The 21,011-nt window shown below is 41.8% G+C and overlaps 1 protein-coding gene across 1 annotated transcript; it reads left to right on the top strand.

Moving 5' to 3' along the window:
• The first annotated feature begins 6,377 nt into the window (after window positions 1-6,377).
• LOC107778039 (protein CRABS CLAW-like) lies at window positions 6,378-8,203 on the top strand. The gene is made up of 5 exons (XM_016598219.2): window positions 6,378-6,455; window positions 7,091-7,219; window positions 7,513-7,618; window positions 7,721-7,769; window positions 8,083-8,203. The coding sequence occupies exons 1-5, from the start codon at window positions 6,387-6,389 to the stop codon at window positions 8,201-8,203; spliced, it is 474 nt and encodes a 157-aa protein (XP_016453705.2). The 5' UTR covers window positions 6,378-6,386.
• Window positions 8,204-21,011: the final 12,808 nt, after the last annotated feature.

Here is a 21,011-nt window from a genome sequence, read left to right as displayed (position 1 = left end):
AGCATGGAAAGGGACACTAAGAAGTTTGTTCGAAGATGTGATAAATGTCAAAGATTTGCACCGATGATCCATCAACCCGGAGAACAACTTCATTCAGTCCTATCCTCATGGCCATTCATGAAATGGGGGATGGATATCATCGGCCCCCTACCATCGGCCCCAGGTAAAGCTAAACTCATTTTATTTGTGACTGGCTATTTCTCTAAAATGGGTTGAAGCACAAGCGTTCGAGAAAGTAAAAGAAAAAGAGGTTATAGATTTCATCTGGGATCACATCGTGTGTCGATTCGGGATACCCGCAGAAATAATATGCGATAATGGTAAGCAATTTATCTGCAGTAAAGTAACAAAATTTCTCGAAGATTATAAAATAAAAAGGATATTATCGACACCGTATCACCCCAGTGGGAACGGACAAGCCGAATCAACAAACAAGACTATCATCCAAAACTTGAAGAAAAGGTTGAACGAAGCCAAAGGTAAATGGAGAGAAATTCTGCCCGAAGTCCTATGGGCATATCGAACAACATCAAAGTCCAGTACAGGAGCAACTCCGTTTTCCTTAGTGTATGGCTCCGAAGCCTTAATTCCAGTCGAAGTCGGAGAACCCAGCGCAAGGTTTCGACATACATCGGTGGAATCAAACCATGAGGCAATGAACACTAGCCTTGAATTATTAGATGAAAAATGAGAAGCGGCACTCGTTCGAATGGCTGCACAAAAACAACGAATCAAAAGGTACTACAATAGAAGAACTAACTTCCGCCACTTCAGGATCGGGAACTTAGTCCTAAGGAAGGTCACCATTAATACTCGAGATGCTAATGAAGGGAATCTCGGCCCAAATTGGAAAGGACCCTATCAGGTCCTCGATATAGTCGGAAAGGGATCTTATAAACTCGGAACGATGGATGGCAAACCATTATCGAACAACTGGAACATATCACTCCTCAAACGATATTATTGTTAAGGTATGATTCTCTCTTTCCTTTCGCCCATATATACATATTCGAAGCTAACCCATTGCAGGAGTTCGATCAAAGACGTCGAGACCTCAGGTTTTAAAGTACGTGTTGCACTCTTTTTCCCTTAGATCGGCTTTTATCCCAAATGGGTTTTTTCGGTGAGGTTTTTAACGAGGCAATAACCATGTGCTATAGTTAGAGACAATTCGACAGTATCCGAGGCCTCTTTACAATCGACCTCGAATACTAGGGGGGCATTAGCCCTCAAATATATCAAGTTCTGATGCAAGAAAGTTATTTTGTAACAACAGGGTTCCAATAGGAAAAGTTGTAAGAGCCAAATGGTCAAAACGAACCATACTCATGTAGTTGGCCCGAGCCCTGACGCAAAACATGAACACATGTATAATGACTTGCAAAGAAAAGTTCTCTTCTATACCGATATCTTATATCCAAGAAAAATTCCTCTATTTTGAGATTTATTATGCAAGCAGGATCGAGTTCGAATCATTCACTCGACTACTAAGCCTACGAACTACTTTTATTTCGAGTTCGAGCAAGCACTCACTCGACCATTACACCTACGGGCTATATTACTTCGAGTTCGAATCATTCACTCGACTACTAAGCCTACAGGCTACTTTTATTCTAGTTCGAGCAAGCACTCACTCGACCATTACGCCTACGAGCTACATTACTTCGAGTTCGAATCATTCATTCGACCATTATACCTACGGGCTACATTACTTTGAGTTCAAATCATTCACTCGACCATTACGCCTACGAGCTACTTTTATTTCGAGTTCGAGCAAGCACTTACTCGACCATTACGCCTACGGGCTACATTACTTTGAGTTTGAATCATTCACTCGACTAATAAGCCTACGGGATACTTTTATTTCGAGTTCGAGCAAGCACTCACTCGACCATTACGCCTACGGGATACATTACTTCGAGTTCGAATCATTCACTCGACCATTACGCCTACGGGCTACTTTTATTTCGAGTTCGAGCAAGCACTCACTCGACCATTATGCCTACGGGTTATATTACTTCGAGTTCGAATCATTCACTCAACTACTAAGCCTACGGGCTACTTTTATTTTGAGTTCGAGCAAGCACTCACTCGACCATTACGCCTACAGGCTACATTACTTCGAGTTCGAATCATTCACTCGACCATTATGCCCACATGCTACTTTTATTTTGAGTTCAAACAAGCACTCACTCGACCATTATGCCTACGGGCTACATTACTTAGTGTTTGAATCATTCACTCGACTACTAAGCCTATAAGTTACTTTTATTTCGAGTTCAAGCAAGCACTCACTCGACCATTACGCCCACATGCTACATTACTTCGAGTTTGAATCATTCACTCGACTACTAAGCCTACGGGCTATTTTTATTTCGAGTTCAAGCAAGCACTCACTCGATCATTATGCCTACAGGCTACATTACTTCGAGTTCGAATCATTCACTCGACTACTAAGCCTAAGGGCTACATCACTTCTAGTTTGAGTAAGCGCTCACTCGGTTATAAAGGCTATGAAGTCCAAATTTGATCAAGTTGCCTAAATCCTTGTGAAAATATTCATAAGGCATGAATAAAATCTTCACAAAACAGGAAACATAATAGAAGCAAGTCAGAAAAAAGGGATATTTTTATATACAAGATTGTTTACATAATTGATTACAACATAAAAATTAAGGACTAATCTTCTTGGTTATCCCCAGGAGCGGTCTCTTATCTATCGGGCTCCCCCCGTTCTCGGACCCGCCCTTACTCCCATCATCATCATCATTATCATCATCATCGTCATCGGAAACCAAGGCTTCAGCATCGACTTCGAGTTCTTTGGCCCTTTTAATCTCTTTAGTGAGGTCGAAACCTCGAACATGGATCTCCTCGAGGGTCTCCCTCCGAGATCGGCACTTAGCAAGTTCAGCGACCCAATGTGTTCGAGTATCGGCGGTCTCGGCTGCCTCTCTTGCTTGGACCTGGGCAGCTTTCGCATCAGCCCGATAGACGGCCACGAGTGTGTCTGCATCGGCCTTTGCCTTTTCGGCGTCAGATTCTGCCTTGGCATGTTCAGAGGCCATCCGAGCCTCGAGCTCCTCTATTCTTCTTGCTTGGACCGAGCCTTTATCCTTTATTTTTTGAAGTTGGTTTTCAGCCGATGACAATTGGGCTCAAACAGTTTCTTTCTCTGCAGCAAAGCGGTCAATTCCTTCTTTCCACTTCAAAGACTCCGCTTTTATCACATCGACTTCTTCACAGAGTTTTCCGATCATCTCAATTTTCTGCTGCAGCTGTGAGACCGAAAAATTAGCCATCATTCCGGTATCGAGCCCATAGGCTTTTAAAGTATTATTACATGCTCGGACAGATCGATATGATCTTGGTGAGCCTTGGCCAACTCAGCTCGGAGGTCTTTTATTTCTTCCCCCCTTTGGCCTAAGAGGAGTTCTAGGGAGTTGCTCTCCTCTGTAACCCGTTGAAGCTCGGCCTCATATCAACACAGCTCAGTTCGGGACCGAGAACATGATTCTCGATGAACTGTCGCGGCCTGCAAAGAAAGAAGAAACGAAGTTAGAAAAGAAAAGCAAACTTAAAGGTAAAGCCATATAATTTAAGGCTTACCCGATTCAAAGCCTGCTGCACTCCGTGAAAAAGATCTGATGCGTTATTTGTACCGGTAGTGTCCTCGACACCGATAAACATGTCACGAAAAGGATCCTCTCCATTATGAGGCCTATCTAATTTGAGGGCCCCCAAAGCTTGGGCCTCCCGAATCGCCCCTGCGGAAAAAGCAGGGAAAGTGGGTGAGTCTTCGATTGCTACTGCCCCAAGTGAATCACCTGGGGCATTCTCTTCGGTTCGAAAAGATTCGAGAAGAGTCCCTTCAGACATATCCCCCATCCGTTGGCTTCGATGGGAAACGTCTTCGATCTCCAACAACTTGGGGACTCTACCCGAATCTTTCTCCGATATATCCTCAGTTCGAGGCAGAGCTTTATGAACCACCATCGATCCAGCTGCCTGTGGAACGTCGGTGGTCTTCTTCGTTCGGGCCGCCACACAGACCCATCGTTCTCTTATTCTTCTTCTTCATCCCTCAGACGCAGAACTGATTCTACGGTCAAAGGAATGATATTCTTGTTCGGCTTACGAGCCATCCTCTTCTTCGATTTTTGATCTTCGAGGACGGGGGCTCTTTTCCTTTTATTATCTTTCACCGGCTTTGGGACAGAGGCCGAAGCCTCTTCCTCGACGGATGAGGGCCTCAAAACCGCATCTTTGCCCACACCTACACACAAATTTTTTTATTAAAGTGTGTAAAAAATATCTTATTCAAATTATCAAAAGATACGAGAAAGGTGCTTATCGTGATTTTTGGCCTCCCATCGGCCCTTCGACAAGTCGCGCCATGAGCGCTCGGTGTAGGAGGAGGTCAAAATCAGATCACGTACCCAGTTCTTGAGATCGGGCACTGCGCCGGGTATCCAGGGAACCGCTGCATCACAAAAAGAGAATATTGGTGAAGGAAATGAAAGGACAAAATAGTAAGAGATAAAAGCAGAATTACACTTACGCTTCATGTTCCACCCCTCGGGAAAAGGCATCTTTTCGGTCAGAATCAGGTCCGAAGTCCTTACTCGAATGAATTTGCCCATCCAGCCTCGATCCTTATCATCGTCTATACTCGAGAACAGAGCCTTGGTAGCTCGACGTTGGAGTTTTATTAACTCTCCTCGAAAAAGGTGAGGACGGTATAATCGGACAAGATGATCAAGGGTGAAAGCATCCCCTCGATTTTACTCACAAAATATCAGATCAAAATAATGATCCGCCAAAAGGAAGGATGTATCTGGCCTAGGGTTATTAGGTATTTACGACAAAAATCTATGATAACGGGGTCGAGGGGACCTAACGTGAAAGGGTAAGTATACATGCTTAAAAACCCTCTCACGTGAGTAGTAATATCCTCTTCGGGAGACGGCACTACTACTTCTTTGTTCTTCCAGTTATAATTTTTTTATCCGCTCGATATGCTCCCGGGCTATCGAACAAATATATCTTGATACGGGCTCATATCGTCCAGGAACCGGCGAACCTTTATCGAGTTTGAAATCGGAGATAAGAACACACGCCGTCGGAATGCATTCCTCAGGCCGTGGATCCACCAGTGTTTTGTTAGCGGCGGATTGGGATGAAGAAGCTTTTTTTTTGGGGGGACAGTTTTTGATGTCTTCACCATTTTGAATTTAAAGAAGGTAACGAAGATTTGGTAGTTTAGAAGAAGAATCTTGCAAATAAGAATCACATATTTGCGAATAAACTCAGAAAGTACGAAAAAGAACTTGGAAAATTTAGAAGATTGAAGATATAAAAGTGGTAAATGATAAAAGGAAGGGCTATTTATAGATTAAAGCAATGGCGGTTCAGCATCAGCGGTGGCCAACCACCGTCTGACATGCATTAAATTCCTTAAAAGACTAAATCGACTGGATAACTATCACGTGCGTCATGGTCGAGCCCAATGTAAACGTCAGCTTATAATCCGATCGAGCCGTTGAAAAATCATATCGTTTCTCACCACATCCTTCCTGAGAAACGAAGGGACTATCTGTATACGGTCGAAATAGATTTCGGTCTTCGTACGATCGATTGAGGTCAAAATATAATAGATCGGAGTAAGACTTCGAGATGGGTTCCGAAGATGGTACAAACAAGCTTCGAGCCCGAGGGACCGATCAATGTCGAGCTCGATATCATTATCAAGCTCGAATCCAAATCGAACTATGATGCAAAGTAAAGTTATCGAGCTTATGATTCAGAGATCGACCAACACTGACCCCGAATCAATGCAAGAATCCGAGTCAGAATCGAGCTGAAGTCAAGATCGAAAGCTCAGCTCGAGTCAAGACCGAAAAGTCGAGTCAATATCGAGCTCATAGACAAGAGCCGTTGCAATCCCACTAGAGGAGAGAATCCTGGCAGGAATTATGGAAAAACTGATTTATCATGGGTCTCCCACTATTTATTTTTAATTATATCTAAAGTAAGATCCCTCTACTATAAAGGGGATGGTTATTATTTCTGTAAGGACCAAGTTTTTGCTTACATTGTAATTCAAGCACCCTATTCTCCTATAGTGAAGAGTTGTTCTTTTAAGCTTCATAAATTGATTCAACCTGTTCAGTCCTAAAAATCATCTTCTTTACAACCTTGTTTATTTTGTACTCTTTGCAATCCATATTTGATATTTCTATTTATCTTTACTGTTTGTATAAAGTTATACCACATATCCTTAGAACTACATACAAATTTAACTCTATCCGTTTTTCGGGTAAACAATATATATCCTTCAAACTTCTAACTCTATGTGTTCTTCTCCTCCTGCTGATAAAAACTCCATGGATTTGGTTCAATCTCCTGAACATCTTTGCTACGTTCGTTGCAACTATTGCAACACTGTTCTTGCGGTATTTAATTTAATTTAATTTCTTATTTTCTTGCAAAACCCATTTTCACACAAAGCTTTGTATTGCTATATTACAATCATTTTTCTTATGGTAAATTTATATACGGTTTCTTGAAAGGGCAAAAAATAGGAAGGTCAAAAGAAAGCTACTGTGATTGTTTATCCTTATTATTATTATTATGAATTTTTATTATAGCAAGAAGAAAGCAAATCTATTTTTTGTCAAATCACATGCTACTAGAACATATACTATACACTTGCTGTTATAGCTATCATTTCTCCGTGATTTTTCAGTTTCAACAATCTTCTTTTTCTCATATGCACACGTGCACTCTCATATATACTTGCTCGCTCAACGGAATCAGAAATTCTAACAAATAAAATCTTAAAAATGCAAGTGTCACACCTAGTATATATTCTAACTGCGGTCTAAAGCATTCTTTGAACCACTTTTGTCATGTCAAAACTCAAAAGGATTCAATATTTTATATATATACGGAAAAAGTTCTTATTACCCTATTTACATAGTATAGTTTTTTTTTTTTTTCCGACTAAGGGGACTCAAGTAAACCGCTTCATTATATTGCATTTAGCTCCGCCACTGCTCCTGAAAGTTCTTGTCTAATTTGGTTTTAGGTTGGAATTCCATACAAGAGGCTGTTGGATACTGTGACAGTGAAATATGGGCATTGCAGCAACCTTTCCTTTTTAAGCACTAGACCTCCACTTCAAGGCCAGTGCTTTGATCACCAACTCACTCTTCAGGTAATTAATTAGGCCACATTATGTTTTTTTGTTTTTAAATTTCTGATTTAATCAGTTTTTCGAAGGGGAGTCTTGAAATAACAGTAAAATTGTCTCCGTGTGACTTATAAGTCGCGGATTCAAGATAGTCGTTAATGCTTGCAGTAGGATAAGATGTCTACATTACACCCTTTAGGGTGCGTCCTTTCCCCGGACTCTACGTGAACACAAGATATATGCCTTGTGCACGTGACTGTCCTTTTTTGTTTAATTAGTTTCATAAACAATTGTTGTTTATTTGTTTTAATTTTAAGCAACAGGGTTTGTGTAGTGAGTTCAAGAAGGGCCAGTCTTCAACCTCTGCTTCATCAAGTTCTAGTGATCAATCCATTTCTCCAAAGGCACCCTTTGTTGTAAAACGTATAATTTTTTTTATATTCTTATGATTGTTTTGTGACGCAATAATTATAAGCTAATGGAATTACTTATATTATCTTCTTTTTCTTTTTACCCTTTTTGAAGCTTCTGAGAAGAAACACAGGCTTCCATCTGCCTACAATCGGTTCATGAAGTATTATCAGTTCTATTTTATTTTTTTCCAATAATTATTTGCCTATTTAGATATTTAAAGGGAGTCTTGGAGCAACTATAAAGTTCGTGTGACCTATAGGTCACGGGTTCGGGCCGTAAAATAGCCATCAGTGTTTGTATTAGGGTAGACTACTACATCAATACCCTTTAGGGTACGGCTTTTTAGTCTTTGAACCCTACGTGAATGCGAGATATTTTGTGCTCGGGCATCCGTATTCAGTTGTTTGGCGATTATTTTCATAGTCATCATATCATGTTGAATCTTATTAATTAGTATGTTTTTACTTTGAAAGGGAGGAGATACAACGCATCGAAGCTGAAAATCCAGAGATACCACATAGAGAAGCTTTCAGTGCTGCAGCTAAAAACGTGAGTTTCACTAATCCTCTTCTTAAGCTTGAAGCTCAAAATTAACAACAAAGCTTCTATATATTAGCGCTTAACTTTCAATAGTACGAAGATTGTTATGCTATTAGGCCACTGGCCACCTAAAAGGTAATTACATGTACTTGTTCATAATAAATATATAAAATTAATAATCTATAAAATAAGGTACTAGCTCCTATTTAATTAGAGGACGGGCTAGAATTTGATGCCTATGAGTCACGACCCAAAACCTAATCCGTCGTGGTGGCACCTATCGTGATACTAGGCAAGCCGACATTTTCAAAACACTTTCAACATTTAACAGAAATGAATTAAGACATTTAAAATAACCGAATTTTTTCATAAAAACGGGGTGAAACCCAAAACATAAGTGCGAAAAATAGCCCGATATCGGGGTGTCACTGAATCATGAGAATCTAGATATCCAGTCTAATATAAACAATGCTTGAGTATCAATACTGAAAAGAAAGAAAACATAGAAGGAGAGACAAGGTCTGCGGACGCCAACAGCTACCTCGTAGTCTCCGGTACTCGATCGCGCACGAACTCAACAACCTCCGTGATCAAACACACCTAGATCTGCACATGAAGTGCAGGGTGTAGCATGAGTACAACCAACTCAGCAAGTAACGGAAATAAATAAAGAACTGAGAAGGTAGTGACGAGCTATACAAATACAGTTTATTTTCAATAATTCCAACAAAGAATAGACATGCTTTCAAATCTGGTAGTTCAAGTCAAATCAGTTTATACAGTTATAGTGCAAGTAATCCGGATATAAAATCTTTCAGAAATTTCACAACAATGACCGATAGTAATTAAGTGCATCAACAAATGGAAAATATGTACAGCCTCTCAGGGCAACATACACTCAACTCGTCACAACAGCTCAATCACTCAGCTCTCAGCCCTCAGTACTCATACTCAATAGGTACATGCACTCACTGAGGGTATGCATACTCCGGAGGGGCTCCTTTCAGCCCAAGCGCTATATCCGCAAGCACAACTCACGTGTTACACGGAAAACTCACGTGCTATAGTATCAATATGTGGAACCGCACGGACAACTCACGTGCCATAGTATCAATACCTCACAGACAGGCCCTCGGCCTCACTCAGTCATTAACCTCTCTAGTCTCTCGGGCTCTCGGAAATCATAAAGATCGGCCCAAATAAAGATAACCTAGTGTATCAACAAAAATCAAGAAGAGGCTGAGATATGATACGCAAGTAAAACCATTAATGAGTACAAGACAACAATTAGCAAGTAATTCAACAAGTACGCGACCTCTGCGGGTCCCAACAGTACCATCACATAGCCTAAGCATAATTTCTAATATGATCATTTGCAGTTAAATTTCTATAACACATGGAGAGCATATAGTTAGCAACAAGTTATTCAACTTTACAGTTTCACGGAATGGACCAAGTCCCAATTCCTACGGTGCACGCCCACACGCCTGTTACCTATCATGTGCGTCACCTCCAAAAATACTCGCATAATCCAATAATCCAGGGTTTCATACTCTCAGGACCAGATTTAAAACTGCTACTTACCTCAAACCGCACAAAATTTTACTCTGCAATGCCTTTATCCCTCGAATCAATCTCCAAATGCCCCGAATCTAGCCACAAGTAGAACAATACAATCCATATAGGCTAAAGGGATCAATTGCACCAGAAAAGTACTAAATTACAGCCAAATATCCGAAATTGGCCTGAACCCGGCCTCCAGGCCCACGTCTCGAAATCCGACAAAAGTCACAAAATCCGAAAACTCATTCACTCACGAGTCCAACCACACCAATTTATCCAAATCCGATGTCAGAATCCCAATCAAAACCCAAAATTTTGGTTGAAGAATTTCTTCCCAATTTTTTAAACCCAAATCCAAAATTTAATGATGAAACTAATGATAGATTAATGAGATATAACCAAAATCAAGTGTAGAATTATTACCCAATCGATATCTCTGAAAATCCCTCGAAATCTCGTCCAAATCCGAGCTCCCAAACTCAAGTTTTGATAAAAATGGCTAAACCCTCATTTTTGAATCTTTATATCTACCCAGTTGATTCCTTCTTCGCGAACGCGGTCAAAGCCTCGCGTTCGCGTTGAACAAAAAACTGTTGACCAGAATTCCTCTTTCGCGAACGCGGGTGACCTCTCGCGAACGCGTACCTTTCACTGTCGGACCCTACGCGAATGCGTGACCCTCTTCGTGAACGCGTAGGCTTAAATGCCTGATGCTCTATCTGCCCGTTCCTCTCCGCGAACGCGTAGCCTCAGGGTTCCACATCTTCGTGAACACGGGAACCACATCGCGAACGCGAAGAGTAACTCAGCTGGCCTTCCCAGATGTCTTACGCGAACACGATAAAGAAAATGTGTGCAACAAAATACTAGAAAATCTACTATCTTCCAAAGTCCAAAAATGATCCGTTAAGTATCCGAAACTCACTCGAGGCCCCCGGGACCTCAACCAAACATACCAACCAATCCTAAAATACCATACGAACTTAGTCGAGCCTGCGAATTACTCAAAACAATATCAAAATACCAATTACACCCGGATTCAAGCCTAAAGAACTTCTAAACTTTCAAATTCTACAAACGACGCCGAAACCTACCAAACCACATCTAATTGACCTCAAATTTTGTACACATATCATATTTAACATTACTGACCTATTCCAACTTCCGAAATCGGAATCCGACCCCGATATCAAAAAGTCAGCCCCCCGGTCAAACTTCCCAAAATTTAACTTTCGTCATTTCAAACCTAAATTAGCTACAAACCTCAAATTCGCACTACGGACGCGCTCCAAGTCCAAAATAACCCAACGGAGCTAACGGAACCGACGGAACTCCATTCCGGAGTCGTCTTCACACACTTCCGACTACGATCAAAAATCCTGAGACTTAAGCTTCCGTTTTAGTGACTAAGTATCCCTAAAAACTCTGAAATCAAAAACAAGACCTCCCGACAAGTCACGTAAGCAGAAATAGATACGGGAAAAATCATAAATAGGGAATCGGGGCTAGTACACTCAAAATGACCGGCCGGGTCGTTACATCCTCCCCATCTTAAAACAATCATTCGTCCTCGAACGAGCATAGAGACATACCTGAAGTAGTGAAAAGATGAGGATAACGGCTGCGCATATCGCTCTCGGTCTCCCAAGTCGCCTCCTCGACCAACTGACCCCTCGACTGAACCTTCACAGAAGCAATATTCTTCGACCTCAGCTTTCGAACCTGCCTATTTCAGATCGCCACCGGCTCCTCAACATAAGATAAATCCTTGTCCAACTGGACTGAGCTGAAATCCAACACGTGAGACGGATCGCCATGATATTTCTGGAGCATAGAAACATGGAATATTGGATGAACTCCTGCTAGAATGGGAGGCAAGGCAAGCTCATAGGCAACCTCCCCAACATGTCGCAATAACTCAAATGGACCGATAAACCTCGGGTTCAGCTTGCCCTTCTTCCCGAACCTCATAACACCCTTCATGGGTGATACCCGGAGCAAGACCCGCTCTCCAACCATGAATGCAACATTGCAAACCTTCCGATCCGTACAACTTTTCTGTGTGGACTGGGCCATGCGTAGTCTATCCTGAATTACTCTAACCTTCTCCAGAGCATCCTGAACCAAGTCTGTACCCAATAATCTAGCCTCGCCCTGCTCAAACCAACCCACTAGAGACCTACACCGCCTACCATATAGAGCCCTATACGGTGCCATCTGGATGCTCGACTGATAACTGTTGTTGTAGGCAAACTCCGCTAGTTACAAGAACTGATCCCATAAACCCCCAAAATCAATGACACAAGTGCGCAACATGTCCTCCAATATCTGGATAGTGCGCTCGGACTGTCCGTCCATCTGAGGGTGAAATGTTGTGCTCAACTCCACTCGAGTACCCAACTCATGCTGCACGGCCCTCCAGAACCGTGATGTAAACTGCGTACCCCTGTCAGAAATGATAGATACCGGTACGCCATGAAGCCTGGCGATTTTGCGGATATACACTCGAGCCAGCTGCTCGGAAGAATAGGTAGTCATCACAGGAATGAAATGAGCTGACTCAGCCGGTCAACAATCACCCAAACTGCATCAAACTTTCGCTGAGTCCGTGGAAGCCCAACAACGAAATCCATAGTGATCCGCTCCTATTTCCACTCCGGAATCTCTAACTTCTGAAGCAACGCACCTGGTCGCTGATGCTCATACTTCACCTGCTGGCAATTTAGGCACCGAGCCACATACTCCACTATGTCCTTCTTCATTCTCCTCCACCAGTAATGTTGTCTCAAGTCTTGATACATCTTCGCGACACCCGAATGAATAGAATACTGCGAACTGTGAGCCTCCTGGAGAATCAACTCACGCAAACCATCTACATTGGGCACACATAGTCTGCCCTGCATCCTCAATGCACCATCATACCCAATAGTGACCTCCTTAGCATCACCGTGTTGGACCGTGTCCTTAAGGACAAGCAGATGGGGGTCCTCATACTGACGATCCCTGATACAATCATAAAGAGAAGACTTAGAGACCACACAAGCCAATACTCGACTCGGCTCAGAAATATCCAATCTAACAAACTAGCTGGCTAAGGCCTGAACATCCAATTCTAATGGCCTCTCTGCTGCTAGAAGATATGCTAAGCTCCCCAAACTCTCCGCCCGGCGACTCAAGGCATCGGCCACCATACTGGCCTTCACGGGATGGTACAAAATTATGATATCATAGTCCTTAAGAAGCTCCAACCACCTCTACTGATGCAAGTTAAGATCTTTCTGCTTGAACAGATGCTGCAAACTCCGATGATTAGTGTAAATCTCACAATGGACCACGTATAAATAGTGCCGCCAAATCTTCAAGGCGTGAACAATAGCTGCTAACCCAAGGTCATGGACATGATAGTTCTTCTCATGGGTCTTCAACTAGCGCGAAGCATAAGCAATCACTCTACCCTCCTGCATCAGAACATACCCAATACTTATTAGTGAGGCATCACAATACACTATGTAAGAACCAGAAGCTAATGGTAGAACTAAAACTGGAGATGTGGTCAAAGCAGTCTTGAGCTTCTCAAAGCTCTCCTCGCACTCATTCGACCACCTGAAAGAAGCACCCTTCTGGGTCAATTTAGTCAAGGGCGATGCAATAGATGAGAAACCCTCCATAAAACGACGGTAATAGCCCGCCAACCCAAGAAAGCTCCTAATCTCCGTGGCTGAGGAAGATCTGGGCCAACTCTACACCGCCTCTATCTTCTTCGGATTCCCCTGAATACCCTCACTGGACACACGTTCCCCAAGAACGCCACTGAACTGAGCCAAAACTCATACTTGGAGAACTTTGCATAAAGATTCTGCTCCCTCAATCGTTGTAACACCATCATCAGATGCTGGGCATGCTCCTCCTGGCTACGAGAGTACACCAGGATATCATAAATGATTACAATAATGAACGAGTCCAAATACGACTGAAACACATTGTTCATCAGATGCATGAACGCTGCTGGGGCGTTGGCCAGCCCAAAAGACATCACAAGGAACTCATAATGGTCATACCGAGTCCTGAAAGCTATCTTAAGAATATCTGAGTCTCGAATCCTGACCTCAAATCAATCTTGGAGAACACCATCGCTCCCTGAAGCTGGTCAAACAAATCATCAATACGCGGCAAAGGATACTTGTTCTTGATTGTGACCTTGTTCAACTATCTGTAATCAATGTGCATTCTCACAGTACCATCCTTATTCTTTATAAATAGAATTGGTGCACCGTAAGGTGACACGCTAGGCCGAATAAACCCCTTATCAAGGAATTCCTGAAGCTGCTCCTTCAACTCAGTCGGTGCCATACGGTACGATGGAATAGAAATGGGCTGAGTGCCCGGCACCAAATCAATACCGAAATCAATATCCCTGTCGGGCGGCATGCTCGGCAGGTCTGCAGGAAACACATCCGGGAAATCTCGCTCCACCAAAACAGAATCAATAGGAGGGGCCTCTGCACTAACATCCCTCACAAAGGCCAGATAAGATAAGAACCTTTCTCAACCATCCGTTGAGCTTTCAAGTATAAAATCACTCTACTGGGAACATAGTCTATAGAGCCGCTCCACTCAACTCTCGGCAACCTCGGCATCGCCAACGCCACGGTCTTAGCGTGACAATCTAGAATACATGACATGGAGACAGTCAATCCATACCTAAAATCATGTCAAAATCAACCCTACTAAGCAACAAGAGATCTACTCTAGTCTCCAGACTCCCAATAGTCACCACACATGACCGATATATACATGGTCCACAATAACAGTATCGCCCACCAGCATAGACACATGAACAGGTGAAACTAGAGACTCACGGGGCATATCCAGATAATGAGCAAAATACGAGGACACATATGAATAAGTGGAACCAGGGTCAAATAATACAAAGGCATCTCTGTGGCAAACTAAGACAATACCTATGATCACAGCATCCGAAGCAATGGCATCTGGTCTGGCAGGGAGAGCATAGAAAAGGGCCTGTGGTAAAGCTGCTGGTGCTGGTGCCATCGGCCGAGTACTCTTCCGTGGAGTCCCACTCAACAACCTAGGGCAATCTCTCTTGATGTGACCAAAATCTCTGCACTCAAAACAACCCCTCCTCTAACGGAACTGCTGCTCTTGGTGCCCAGAGGAACTACCCGTGGAAACCTGAGCTGATGAGGCATGGTGAGAACTCTGCGCTGGTAGTGCACTGAACGACGATTGGCCCTACTGATGACTGTGTGACCCATGGCCAGATGATGCACCATGGTGGACTGGGCGAGCCGTCTGAGCATGTCTGAAAGGACGACCCCTACCGTGGTGGAACTGCCCCCAAACTGGACATCGCCAAATCCACCCTGTCCACGAGGCCTCTTGTCCTCCCTCTCAACTTGCTCCTGGCTGCGAACCATCTCAATATGATGAGCAATGTCGACAACCTCATCGAAAGTAGCACCATACACTCTCTCTCTAGTCATAAGCAATCGCAGCTGAAAAGTGAGGCCATCTATGAACCTCCTGATCCTCTCCCTCTCTGTGGGATCCAAGCAGATAGCATGACGGGTCAACTCCGAGAATCGCATCTCATACTGCTTCACAGACATATTACCCTGATGAAGCTGCTCAAACTGCTTGCGCAACTCCTCCCTATGGGACTGAGGCACGAACTTCTCCAGGAATAGACCGGAGAACTGCTGCCATGTAAGGGGTGCTGCGCCGACCGGCCTACGCCTCTCATTAGCCTCCCACCAACTATAGGCAGTCCCATAGAACTGAAATGTAGTGAACGAGACCCCATAGGTCTCTAGAATACCTACTGTACGGAATATCCTCTAACACCTGTCCAAGAAGCCCTGTGCATCCTCTCCTCCCTCGGTACTACTGAAAGATGGAGGCTGGAGTCTCCCAAACCACTCCAATCAACGCTACTCATCATCAGGCATGACAGGTACCACATAATCCGGAGCAGTTGTAACCGGTTGGGCTGGTGGTAACCCCGGTGTCTGGAATCCCTGTACCACCTGCTCTGGTGTGCTGGCGACGGGAGTTTGAGCACCTCCCTCGGTCTGAGAAGTAGTTGCTGTGGCCGGAATAGAGACTGCTTGAGCAAGACTGGTACACACGGTCAGAATCTGAGCTAAGGCCTCCTGAAGGCCTGGAATCACAATAGGCACACGTGGTGCCTGAGCTGATGCATCAACAATTGGAATCTAGTCCTGATCTAGGGCAACTGGTGGATCTAGAGGTACTGCCCCAACTGCTGTGCGGGCTGCACCTCTACCCCTATCCGCGGCCTCTACCGCGGCCTCGGCATCTCGAGGCACTGGTTGGTGGTACTGGTGGCTATCCATCCTGCCCGGTAGTACGAGTCCTCACCATCTGTGAGAGAATGAAACAACATATGTTTAGTTACTAGAATCAACAGATTCGCACGACATGAATTCAAGAATGTGAAGTTTCCTAAGAGTTCGGCAGCCTCTCGAAGATAAATACAGACGTCTCCGTACCGATCCGCAAAACTCTACTAAACCTGCTTATGACTCGTGAGACCTATGTAACCTAGGCTCTGATATCAACTTGTCACGACCCAAAACCTAACCCGTCGTGATGGCGCCTATCGTGATACTAGGCAAGCCGACATTTCCAAAACACTTTCAACATTTAACAGAAATGAATTAAGACATTTAAAATAATCGGAGTTTTTCATAAAAATGGGGTAAAACCCAAAACATAAGTGTAGAAAATAGCCCGACATCGGGGTATCACTGAATCATGAGCATCTAGCTATCCAGTTTAATACAAACAATGCTTGAGTATCAATACTGAAAAGAAAGAAAACATAGAAGGAGAGACAAGGTCTGCGGACGGCGGCAACTACCTCATAGTCTCCGGTACTCGATCGCGTAAGAAATCAACGACCTCCGCGATCAAACACACCTGGATCTGCACATGAAGTGCAGGATGTAGCATGAGTACAACTAACTCAGCAAGTAAAAAAAATAAATAACGAACTGAGAAGGTAGTGACGAGCTATACAAATACAGTTCATTTTCAATAATTCCAGCAAAGAATAAACATGCTTTCAAATCTGGTAGTTCAAGTGAAATCAATTTATACAGTTATAGTGCAAGTAATTCGGATATAAAATCTTTCAGAAATTTCACAACAATGACAGTTAGAAATTAAGTGCATCAACAAATGGAAAACAAGTACAGCCTCTCAGGGCAACAAACACTCAACTCGTCACAATAGCTTAATCACTCGGCTCTCAGCCCTTAGTACTCACACTCAATAGGTACGTGCGCTCACTGAGGGTATGCAGACTCCGGAGGGGCTCCTTTCAGCCTAAGCGCTATTTTCGCACGGATAACTCACGTGCTATAATATCAATATGTGGAAACGCACAGACACCTCACGTGCTTCACGGACAACTCACGTGCCATAGTATCAATACCTCACAGACAGGCCCTCGGCCTCATTCAGTCATCAACCTCTCTAGTCTCTCGGGCTCTCGGAAATCACAAAGATCGGCCCAAACAAAGATAACATAGTGTATCAACAAAAATCAAGAAGAGGCTGAGATATGATACGCAAGTAAAACCATGACTGAGAACAAGACAATAATTAGCAAGTAATTCAACAAGTACGCGACCTCTGCGGGTCCCAACAGTACCATCACATAGCCTAAGCATAATTTCTAACATGATTTGCAGTTAAATTTCTATAACACAGGGAGAGCATATAGCTAGCAAAAAGTTATTCAACTTTACAGTTTCACGGAATGGACCAAATCCCAATTCCTACGGTGTACGCCCACACGCCTGTTACCTATCATGTGCGTCACCTCCAAAAATACTCACATAATCCAATAATCCAGGGTTTCATACTCTCAGGACCAGATTTAAAACTGCTACTTACCTCAAACCGCACAAAATTTTACTCTGCAATGCCTTTATCCCTCGAATCAATATCCAAATGCACCCGAATCTAGCCACAAGTAGAACAATACAATCCATATAGGCTAAAGGGATCAATTGCACCAGAAAAGTACTAAATTACAGCCAAATATCCGAAATTGGCCCGAACCCGGCCCCCAGGCCCACGCCTCGAAATCCGACAAAAGTCACAAAATCTGAAAACCCATTCACTCACTAGTCCAACCACACCAAATTTATCCAAATCCGATGTCAGAATCCCAATCAAAATCCAAAATCTTGGTTGAAGAATTTCTTTCCAATTTTTTAAACCCAAACCCAAAATTTAATGATGAAACTAATGATAGATTAATGGGATATAATCAAAATCAAGTGTAGAATTATTACCCAGTCGATATCTCTGAAAATCCCTCGAAATCTCGTCCAAATTCGAGCTCTCAAACTCAAGTTTTGATAAAAAGGGCCAAACCCTCGTTTTTGAATCTTTATATCTGCCCAGTTGATTCCTTCTTCGCGAATGTGGTCAAAGCCTCGCGTTCGCATTGAACAAAAAACTGTTGACCAAAATTCCTCTTTCGCGAACGCGGGTGACCTCTCGCGAACGCGGGTGACCTCTCGCGAATGCGTACGTTTCACTGGCGGACCCTACACGAACGCGGGACCCTCTTCGCGAACGCGTATGCTTAAATGCCTGAAGCTCTATCTGCCTGTTCCTCTCCGCGAACGCGTGGACCATGTCGCGAACGCGTTGCCTTAGGGTTCCACATCTTCGCGAACGCGGGAACCACATCGCGAACGCGAAGAGTAACTCAGCTGACCTTCCCAGATGCCTTATGAGAACACGATAACTCCCTCGCGAACGCGATGAAGAAAATGTGTGCAACAAAACACTACAGACCTCAAATTCACAGTCCGGACTCGCTCCTAAGTCCGAAATTACCCAACGGAGCTAACGGAACCGACAAAACTCCATTCCAGAGTCATCTTCACACACTTCCAACTACGGTCAAAAATTCCGAGACTTAAGCTTCTGTTTTAGGGACTAAGTGTCCCAAAATACTCTAAAATAAAAAATAAGACCTCCCGGTAAGTCACATAAGCAGAAACAGATACGGAAAAAATAATAAATAGGAAATCAGGGCTAGTACGCTCAAAACGACCGGCCCGGTCGTTACATTATGGGTTCGAGATTGTAATCATTTTAAGGTACTGAATTTTAAATTTATAATTTGCACGTGTTCAATAAATTTTTAAAGACACATACATAGTTTGAATCAAAGTTATTGGGTTCTGCCGAACCCGTAACAGGCACTACAGCTCCGACTCGGCTCTAAGAGCCCGTTTGGACATAAGAAAATTTTCACTTTTTTTCGAAAAATTTTCAGTTTCTTTCCTCATAAATTTTCCAATTTTCACTTGAAGATGCATTTTGAAATTTTTCGAAAATTTGAAAAACTCCAAAAAGTTATTTTTCAAAATTTTCACTCAGATCACTCACAAAACTTAAAAAACAACCCAAAATTATATTCATGTCCAAACACAACTCTAATTTTAAAATATCATTTTTACTTGAAAATATTTTTCATCTTTTTTTGGAATTTTACAATTCTTATGTCCAAACGCCCACTTAACACACAACAATATGGAGTATTAAATTGTATAACCTGATAGTGTAAAAGTTATTTAGATTATCCGTGTATATAAGGTGAAATATTTTTTTGTAACTTTAGTTTTATTTGTAACCACTTTGTAACAATTCTCTTACAAAAGTTTTGGTACGTAGTGGGCTAGGTACATTTCTAATGGTTCACCAAACGGGACCTTGTCCGAGAGCAACACGAATGTACGAGTTCTTTCTAATTCCTTTTTGTTTTGTTATCAGTTAATAATTTTTCTTTTTCGGTGAAAGAATTAACTTAAATAGTCGCATATCAAGCGCTTAAACCCGATATAGCCAACGAATATATAATATATATATATATATATATATATATATATATATATATATATATATTGGCTAGAAAAAGTAAACAGTAAATTTAACCAATTTCAATTTCCATTTTTCATTTTTCTTCTCATATACATATATATCTAACGAGAAACATTAATTGTTTTTTTTTTGTGTGCATAGATTTAGATGCTGAATTGAAGCAAACTTTGGGACTATATATGTAATGATGTTTTACATTTACTTGGGAAAAACTTGTAGGATGTTTAAGTTTGTTGCACTTGTCTTCAACCTTCTTACCCTGATTAGTGTTAGTTTCTATCTATTTGCTATTTTCGAATTTTAGTAAAAGCAAAGTATCTATCCTATGCTATTTTATATCTAGTGCTTACTTATTTAACATCTTCCTCAATTTAAAATTTTAGTATATTACTAATCTCAAAGCCTCTTTTTCTTTTGAATTGCACTTGCATTAAAATAATTATGAATTACATCTTGTTTGTCTATAATCTGATTCCGTCTAAAGTCTTGCATAAAATGTCTATGTATTAAAATTCCAAAATTCTAATAGAATCTCAACATCATATATGGAAGACAAAATAAGAATGTTTTAAGAGAAATTTAATAACAGCTAGTGGGACCTCTCAAGAAGCAGAGTTTTCCAAAGTCAATTTGTTGACTGTTCCCTTTGTAAAACTTTAAATGCCCCATTAATAAAAATGTGAACGTACTACACTATTTTTTTCTTATATTTCGTATTTATTATAGATACTGTGAGTCTGTGATATCACTTTGATCCAGAACCTATATTTAGGGCAGCGAAGTATAATAACTTGGAAAAAGAAATAGGTTTCTTCGGTTCCAACAACCCCCGTTAAAATATAGAATCTTTATTCAAATAATCGGCCAGATTTATTGTTTCATTTTCCTAGCCAATAAACATAAATTATACCTGATGATAAATGAATATACATATACTGTACATGAATTATGCATATATATACATCTATTGGCTATTTCTAGTTTAAATGGTTACATAGGCGACTATTTAGGTTAATTCTTCGAGCTTTTTTCACTTTTAACCCGCGCCAAAAACTATTTACATTCGGTAGCCAGCATAAGTGTATAAAATTTGTATAATTTTTATATATAACATACATAATGTATATATATACAAAAGTATACAATACATTTTTCGGCTATTATTTTAAGAGCGGTACAATATCATTTTCCCAAAAATAATATTCATGGAATGGAAATTAGCACTCATAGACCCAGCACACAAATGCTCAATGCTCAATCCCACTTTATGAAATTCTAATTTTTATCATTGTTTATTAAAAAAAAATTAACTAATCACAAATTTTATTCCCAAAATTTTGTTTTTTTA

The sequence above is a fragment of the Nicotiana tabacum genome, chromosome 24 (assembly GCF_000715075.1).
Source record: "Nicotiana tabacum cultivar K326 chromosome 24, ASM71507v2, whole genome shotgun sequence".
Lineage (NCBI taxonomy): Eukaryota > Viridiplantae > Streptophyta > Magnoliopsida > Solanales > Solanaceae > Nicotiana > Nicotiana tabacum.
Note: the sequence above shows the minus strand (reverse complement) of the source record. Positions and strands in the feature narration are given on the sequence as shown.